This window comes from Phoenix dactylifera, unplaced genomic scaffold (genome assembly GCF_009389715.1).
Source record: "Phoenix dactylifera cultivar Barhee BC4 unplaced genomic scaffold, palm_55x_up_171113_PBpolish2nd_filt_p 002327F, whole genome shotgun sequence".
Lineage (NCBI taxonomy): Eukaryota > Viridiplantae > Streptophyta > Magnoliopsida > Arecales > Arecaceae > Phoenix > Phoenix dactylifera.
The window spans coordinates 1-8,994 of record NW_024069566.1 but is presented as its reverse complement, the minus strand read 5'-3'; the positions used below and the strand labels follow the sequence as shown (position 1 = coordinate 8,994).

Below are 8,994 nucleotides of genomic sequence, written 5' to 3'. Positions count from 1 at the left end.
TGGAAGCATTCATCATTCATTGGATGGAGCTACATTATCCACACGCTATCGTATAATTATTCAATTAATTATTGGAAAATGCCCCAGGGTTATCACTTATCAATATTAAGTCACTTTCGCCGTATTATTATTATTTTGAAAAAAATAATATTCTGGCGAGTTCTAGAGCTCAAGCGAGAACATTGTAGTGCTACGTGGCGAGTCACAGCTGTCCAAGTATGAACCCATGGGCCGCGGTTCCGAAAACCAGTGCCCAGTACAGGCTCCTCTTCTACAACTACCCCTCAAAAAATCAGATAACGACGAAAATGCCACTGATTATTATCCTCAACTGTCCGCACCGTCCAGGTTCACGGCAGTACGTAATAAGCGAGAAGAAACGAGGGTAAATTGGGCATTTCAATCCATGGGGCTCAGGTGAGGGACACGCGGCGAGACCGTGGTGGGAGATGGGAACCATCCCCAGAGGCTTCGGCACGTAGCCGAGCTACCAGTCCTCGAGACGCTTAAGGATTAACCTTGGACATGTCATCGTGCCACGTAGGCAAGCAGAGTCCTAGTCATCACTTCCACTTCCCCAAATTCCCCTTTAAAACCCCCTCCCCATTTCGCTTCCTCGCAACCCCAAACCCCAACTAGTCCGATCGCCCTCGTGGGGAAAAAAAGGCCGAAGAGATGAACAGGAGATTCGAATTCTCCGGCCGGTAGTATCGCCGGACGGCCACCGGAGGACTCCGAAAGTGACACGCTTTATGGCGGTGGGAAGTTATTCCATTCTTTTTGCTTTGGAAGTCGAGCGCGGCGATTGCACCTGGGATGGGTTATTAATGGCGTCGGTCGCGATCATTTGATTTCTTCTTTTCCTCCCCTTTATTTGATGAGTTCCTGATGGCCTTTTCTTTCATCCGAGTTTTCTTGGTCGTTGCTTTAATTCGTGCTCTGGAGTCGTTTTCGTAGGGTTAATTCCACCATTTTTGGCTCCATTTAAGGGAGGATTTTTGGCTTCCGAACTTTAGAAATGGAGCGGTAGTGATCTCTACTCGATTTCTTTAGCTTGGGTTGAGATAAAGAGATTAAGGAGTGAGGGTGCTTGGATTTTGGGGAAACCATGCCGTTTCCCATGAAGATCCAACCGATCGATGCGATGGACATTCTGAGGAGCGAGCGGGCCAAGCCGGTGGCGAAATCACGGCTGAAGCGGCTCTTCGAGCGGCAATTCCAATTCCCGGCCGTGCGGAGGATATCTTCGGCCGAGAAGCTTGCCGCCGCGGCCGTTGATTCGGAGCCGAGCTCGTTGTGCCTAGACAAGATGGTCCAGAGCTTCATGGAGGACAACAACAGCGAGAAGCCGTCCCGCTGCGGCCGCCACCGCTGCAACTGCTTCCATGGTAACTGCGACGACAGCCCTGACGTGGACACTGACTTCCCTGCCGTCACAGGCGACGCCCCTCCGATAATCCCCACCACCTCCGATGCCGCTGAGTTCGTCAAGGTAGGAGGAACACCTCGATCTTCAATCGCTTCTCACCCTATTTCTTTGAGCCCCAAATCGTTACTCATCTCTATGGGATCGACATGCTCTCCAGGGTTTGGTGCTCTGTACGAGTGTGGCGGAGAGGAATCTCTTGGCGGACGCGTCGAGAATCGTGGAGAATACCAAGATCGGCGGAAAATGGACAGAAGATTCCAGAAGGGCCGTCGCCGACGGCCTCCGCGCCCTCGGCTACGACGCCGCCGTCTGCAAGTCTCGCTGGGAGAAATCCACCTCCTTTCCGGCCGGTAGACTTCGATCCAAATCGCCGTAACTTTTTAAATATTTTCTTTCGTTCGATCGATTGACGGCGTTATGTTGCACTCGACGGCAGGGGAATACGTGTACGTGGACGTGATCGTGACCAGGGAGCGGTTGCTGGTGGACGTGGACTTCCGATCGGAGTTCGAGATCGCACGGTCGACGAAGAGCTATCGGGCTGTGCTGCAATCGCTCCCGTGCATCTTCGTCGGGAAGGAGGACCGGCTGCAGCAGATCGTCGCCGTCGTCTGCGAGGCGGCGCGGCAGAGCCTCAAGAAGAAGGGCCTCCACTTTCCGCCGTGGCGGAAGCCCGAGTACATGCGGGCCAAGTGGCTCTCCTCCTACGAGCGAACGGCCCCGATCATCTCCTCAGAAACCAGGGAACAACGATCCAACGGCGAAGGAGAAGTCCAAGCGAGAGGAGAGTCGGAATATGGAAAGGAGAATGACAACAGCGGCGGCCGCGGCGCTGGCGCTGCCCATTCGATCGTGGCCAAGGAAGTAGTAGCCACCGCTGAGGCGGCAGCGGAGGAGGTCACGGTGGCGGGGTTGCCGTGGCAGCCGCCGGCGGTGAAGCCGAAGGCCGCTCATAGTGGGGCGAAGGTAGTCACCGGTTTGGCTTCTGTTCTCAAAGAGAAACCCTGATCTTCGAATTTTTGGCTTTTCTTCCTGAGAAAAATAGATAAAACCGGAAAAATTCCTCTTTTTTTTTTTTTTTGGTTTGGCGCCCTTTTGTGGGCTTGTGAGAAGAGAAACTCCCCTTGATTAATATGATATTATCATAGAGTAACATATCTTTTGTAAATATCTAATTTGGGCGCCCCGGCCGACCAGCATCTGGTACGCGTTTATAGTAATTTTATTTCATTTCATTTCTCAGCTTTAATTAATTAATAATTTATTTTTGTTCATGTTGTTCCAACTGAACAAGCTTCGGCAGCGGCGGTTTCTTAAAGGGAAACAGCGATGACAAGCGATGGAATAAAGGTTTCTCTCCTCCCCTTTTATGTCCTCCTCCTTTTTTTTAATAATTGTTTTTAGATCTCGATAAAGTATAATATTGGAAAAAAAAAAAAAAAAACGGAACGCGGGTTTGATGACGGCACGCTCTCGAGCACCGTGAACGTTGCTTCCATGGTCCGAAGCGAATTGATAAATTGACGGAAGTACCCCTCTCTCGAAACTTCCCAGGCTTCGCAAGCTGGCATCTCAGAGCCCGTTATGCCAAAGCGCGCCGTCCTTATCCTTCTCCCTCTCGGGATCTGAAGCGCACGTTAGCCTCTGCGTTCCCTTTAGGATCTAACATGCGCCAAAAAGCCCCTGGTCCTGCCTCCAAGATGGCGACATCCCCTCCCTCCCCACCACAGTCGTTGCGCCATCTTTTTTAATTTGGGTTCACGAATGTTGTTACTGAGAAGAAACCCTGAAGCTTTCACGAAGGCTACACGCTTCCCTTTTAAAAGTGGGGACCCTTTATTGGAGTGTGAAGGCATGAATCATCCTTGGCCATGAATAAAGCAATCCAGGGTCCTTCTAATAATGACAAACAGTAATAGCCCCTAACACCGATGACGGAGTAGTAATTATTGCAATTATGATATCTACTTTTGGGAAAGCAGCGACCCCCCAACCCCCAGCCCTACCCATCTCTTTTGCTTCCTCGTGTGCCCAACATCTGGAAGGCGGAGCCATCATAGCTCTGGACCCTCGTACGGGAAGCAAACCAGGCCGCTGTCAGGCCCACCACCCATCGTCACTAGCCTTCGGCCTTCGGTTTTGAAATGATGGATCCAGGATCTTCCACGGGAAAAAGATAGACGCTAATCAGCTGAGCTAAGTCTGCTTGGCCTGTAGCTTATACAAATCCAAAGCTTAGGTCACTTTCGAAAACTACTCAGCCCACGTCCTCCTGTCTGCTCGTATTTTCTGAAAAACAAGGGGCTGACGAGCCCTTTGCCTCCCTGATTGGCCTCCGGAGGTTGCCGGTCCATGTATGATTGCTGAGCTCTTGCATTGAAGTCCGCCGGAAATCCCCTCTTCCGGTGGAAAGAAGAGGAAAAATAATCGGCAGCCATGCCGTCATCTCTGTCACCAAATTTAGCCTTTGTTTTCCAACGAGACAACGTCACCGTATGGGCTAGGAATCTCGACCTCGTCACATGTATATTTATATGTTCTCTCTCTCTTTCTATTGCCAACGACTGCCATCATAGATCAAACGGTCCAGGAAAATGGTTGGACCACTCTATGAGCCCATGGGGGACAAACCCTATCCATAGTAGACGTGGGCAGGCCAATGCTCGGCTCCATTCCCTGGGTGCAGCATGTTAGGTGTGGCTTCGGTTGGCCCCTTTCACGCATTACGACACTCTAGCTACTGACACGCGTCCACCTATTATCGGAGAGAGGGTGACCCTGGGGTGAAAAGGACGGCCCTTTGGTCGCTTGACAGCTGTCGCAAACCTCTCTTACCTCTTTGATGTATGGCATGAGCAATTATTTTTAGGAGCCCTTTCCAAACAGGGACCCTCGAAAGCTTTGCTGCCTTCTTCTCAATCTGATCCAAAATGGAAAAGCCAGCTGGTACTTGTTTAGTTTCACTCTATCATGCAATTTATCTAGGTTTTTTTTTTTTTTTTGCTAAAACGAGCGATTCATGTCTGACGAGTATGAATACATACAATAAAGTCAGAAAATAGAATATCTCCAAGTGCCAGAGGCAGCTCCTCATCCCCAGTTCACACGGTACTATCCGTATAGCTGGCCACCCAATCCACAATTTCATTAGCTTCACGAAAGACATGCTTGGCCTGAAAGGCTCACTCCATCTATTATTCAATGTTTAGAGGCCCCACTTGTCAATTCACCATTTATGATTCCACAAATATACTAAATGACCAAAAATGTGAACCTACAAGACCTCTCCATGGTCCTAACTGGTTAGTGTGAATATTGTAAGTGAAATCTTGTCACAAGGCAACTTTAGCAGCGGCACGTCCGAGGAAATCTCAGTTTTAGGATGCTTGGCAAAGTAGGTATAAAGTTTATGGCACAAGTTACATAATGCTAGGGAATAATTTATAAGGACTGAGCTGTGAGTATTAGACAATCAGTTCATCCGTGGAGACTTGTTTGTTTAGTCATATTTTTAGGCATTTACGTCCTCTTGAGTAACTTGAAAGTGACCCTAAAACCATGGAAAAGGAGAGATTGAGACCTCCTAGGAGGATAATTCTATAAATAATTAGGATCAGATTAAGACAGCTATCGATGAAAAATAGGCCTTGATTGGGTTGATATGCATCTTCAACAAATTTTATTTCTTTAATTATATATTTTGATTAAAGAAAGTCCAACTTGTTTAGCTGGTGCGAGATTTTCATCTCCGCCAGGTTATCTTGGCTGGTTTAAAACCAATATATCTCTATTTATCTCCCGACATGATATCATAGTGCTAGCTGGGATGAGAAACAATTTAGTTTTCCAACATTCTATTTGACCTGTTTACTGGCATCTTGATTGATAAATCCTATTTATAAGATATCAGTTTTTTGGCCTAGATGGAACCACAGTACTTGTATTTCTTGACCAAAAGTTTCCAGTTCTTCACTATCTTGAATGATCTTTAAACCATGGGCAGCAATCGAGCTGCATAGGCGTGGCATGAAAGATAGTTTAATTGCTCCTTGGTGGAGTTCGAAGGGCTCGAGTCTTTCAAACCAAAGAGTCCGAAGGTGATTATGCCAAGAGTTGGGGGGCAATAGCCAAAATCATCTCACTACGCGGGGGAAGACCACTCTAAGGTTGGGCACCTCAAGGGTGGAGGAAAGCCCCAAAGGCAGAGAAGGTGGTCCAAGAGAAGAAGCCCGGAGGTAACTGCTTCCCATGGAATGGTTCACATTAGACTAGAAATTGTCCCAAGAGGAGTGCTCTGGATGCTATGATAGAGAAGCAAGAGAGCTTAGATACCATATGTTGCCACGGAATTCCGGACCGAGGTCAGAGCGCAGCTCGGCTGATCTTGAAATCGACAAGAATCGAGCTAAACAAGGCAGCCGAGGTGTTGAGAAGTTGATCTCCTCTGGAGACGGCCTACAAGAAGTTTGCTTGTCGGAGAGTTTCCGGCGGAGAACTCTTCGATGCCTAAGTTAGAATAGAAAGGCCAATATTGTGGAAGAAAAAAAAAATTTAGCAGAGTGAAGTTCTCTCTGAGTGAATATCATATATATGAGGGCCCCTAAACTACCCTTGTATATAGGATAGTCTATTTTGTCATTACATGATTTGATGTGACGTGTGTTAATGACTAGTTGTACATTTACAGCGTGGAAATCATTCAGCTTGGGCGGCATACGACACTGATCATGCGGCGACTATAGTATTGTCATGATTGTTGGCTGCCTAAAACTGTCGGTCTTTATCGGCACGTGCCGATTAGCTCCTCGGTTATCACCAAAGTTGTTCACCTCGGTTTACACCGAAGTCAAGATGGTCAGCCTAATCTAAGATCAAAATATTGTTCACCTCGGTTTATACTGAGGTCAAGAAAGTCGGCCTAATCTGAGGTCGATATGTCCAACATTTTTTTCATCACTTGCCCTCCACTTTCGAGATCGAGCTGCATTTTAGTTCGAGCATCGGAAGTCATATCATCATCTCGATCGAGGGCAAAGCTTCTAAAAGAGAGCATTAATGTGCCAGTTGATCTTTCCGAATCGTCACCATATTGTAAGCTATCCCGAGGAGCTATTATTCCGGGATTATCCCAAGGCGTCGTTTATGCAGCAATTCTGGTGAATCGCTTACGTCATATCTCAATTTAACACGTGGCTGAATCTGCTCGAGTAGTCAAACTGTTGCTTTGATCAGGGTCGTCTGTGCCTCTATATAAGAGTAACTCCCTCCCTCAGTTAGCACCCTTGCTTCATTTGCAGATCTTCCTGAGTGCATGAGTGCGCAAGCTCTCAGGTGGCGCTCCGACGAGGCTTCTCTTCTTTGGCTTCGGTGTCCTCCGTGCTCCTCCATTTTTCGGTGGGTACCCACTCTTTGGTTGCTCGAATTCCTTCCTTTGATTTCTCCTTCATCTTTTCTCTTCCCTTTTTTCGCTAGCATGAGTGATGCCGAGGTCAAACGCCTCGGCAGGGAGTTGGTCGTTCAACCATTCTCCCTGAGCTTAGCAGTCCTCACCTCCAGGTCAGGCGGAGCCCGAGGTCCGCTTTGGACCAGACTATAAGGTGTCCATCCTCATCCAAGAGGAAATAGACCTTATCCAAACTCAACACTTCATACCTCCTAAGTTCACCTTTAAACTTGTCGGTCCTGATGACCAGGGTAACAAGTCCTTCTCCCTCTCGACTTGTCCTGTATGAGGAAACTCTCAGGGATGGGTTGAGATTAACTCTTCATCCCTTCTTTGTCCAATTATGAGGGTTTACAGCCTCGTCCAAACCCAACTAGTTTCGAACTCCTGGGCGAATCTACGTCATTTTTCTTTCTTTTTGTCTTTTCTTGAACATCCGGGGCCTCAAGTTCCCTCTTCCGAGGATGCTTCACTCTGAAGAGGCATCCTTGGAACAGCAACCCGTGGTACTTTTATTCTTAGAAGGGGCCACCAGTTGGATCCGAAATACTCCCTCTTCCATTCATGGATGGAAAAGGAGGTTCCTCTTTGTTTTCTCCGAGCAGCCATGGCGGTTGAAATCCTGTGGAAGGCCACCTCAAAATCTTTGAATCGAACCCTGAGGTTGTCTGGCAATGAAGGGTCCTGGACGCTCTTCTTAAATCTCAATCCAAAATTTTGCATGTAAGAATTGTTTGTTGGGAACCCGCCCATGCGCTGATATTTCAAAACAAAAAATCGATGGCAGCGGAAAGGGGGCATGTGCGGGATCAACGTTCATCGATGAACGTTGTTTCGGACTTTCGTAATTGGTAAGAATTAAAACTTTAAAACCATTAGGAAGATCAGATCTTCACCTTGCGCGGTAATGATCACCGCAAATCTGATTCGTGGTTTCGGAGAGGGTTCGCTTTGAAGCGTTCAAACGTCCGGCTCTACGGGTATCCCACGTAGAGGACGATCAAATCTTTCTTGTTTCCCGGGGTGCTAGCCCTTGCAAAGACTCTTTTGATGGCTGATCTCCTCTCTTTCAATCAACCTTGATTGTACTTGAGAGGAGGAAGAAAAGATGAAGAGGAAGAGATCCACCCCAGCCGGCTTCTTTCTATCTCCCTGCGTTGGATGGAGGAGAGGGGAGGAGCGCACCCTTTCTTTTTGCCTTCTCTCTTGCTTGCAGCTGACAAGGGAGGATGAGGGATGGGCCACGCTTGGAGGAGAAAAGCTTCAACTAGGGCGGCCTAGTCCTCTTTAATAAGTGAAGGGTCCTAAGTTAGGGCCCTTGATACTTCAAGGGGGCGCCGGCCCCCTCTCTTCATGCCCACCTATCAAGGATGAGGGCTTATGCCCTCTACTTGGTTAACCCAATCCTCTTCCAAGAGGATTAGGTGCCTTCTCATGGTTTAGTCCTAATCTAATTGGGATTAACAAATCATGAATCAATGGGTTTAATCTATGTAGTCCTAATCCAATTAGGACTTGATGACATGACTCAATTGAACTCTTCAACTAATCCAATTAGGTCATGTTGAGATTAGATTATATTAATTAGGACTTAAGAATCCTAATCCAAATTAGGACATATTTAATTTTAGTCCTAATCCAATAGGACTCTATTTGAATCCGAAGTCCTAATCCGATTAGGACTCTAGGAATCTACTCAAGTAGGAATCCGATTTTTTTAAATTCCTATCTCATTAGGATTGTGGAATCCTATTTCAGTGGATCCCAGTCTACTCCACTAGGATTCCCAGTCCTAATCCAATTAGACTCTAGGAATCCTACCCGAAGTAGGATTTGTGTTTAAGTCCAATTAATTAATTCCTTTGTTCCTTCTTCAGCTTCTTATCAATCGAATTGTTTTTGTGATTCATAATCACTTTTCAACTATCGGATCGGTCAATATTCTAGTGTGTGTGTGACCCCATAGGTTCTACTCTGACTGTAGTGAGTATATTGCGATCTATCTCAATATCATTGAAAACTCCTTCAATGGGTTGGAACGATTCCAACTCAACTCATTAGGTTTATCGATCATCGAGTAATCCCTGTGAGTCACCATCCACCAGTGACACCTAGCAGCATG

The 8,994-nt window shown here is 47.1% G+C and overlaps 1 protein-coding gene across 1 annotated transcript; it reads left to right on the top strand.

The window, feature by feature from the left end:
- The first annotated feature begins 616 nt into the window (after positions 1–616).
- Positions 617–2,686, top strand: LOC120109530. The gene is made up of 3 exons (XM_039123264.1): positions 617–1,492; positions 1,587–1,779; positions 1,866–2,686. Exons 1-3 carry the CDS (start codon positions 1,109–1,111, stop codon positions 2,435–2,437), a joined length of 1,149 nt encoding a protein of 382 aa, XP_038979192.1. The 5' UTR covers positions 617–1,108; the 3' UTR covers positions 2,438–2,686.
- Positions 2,687–8,994: the final 6,308 nt, after the last annotated feature.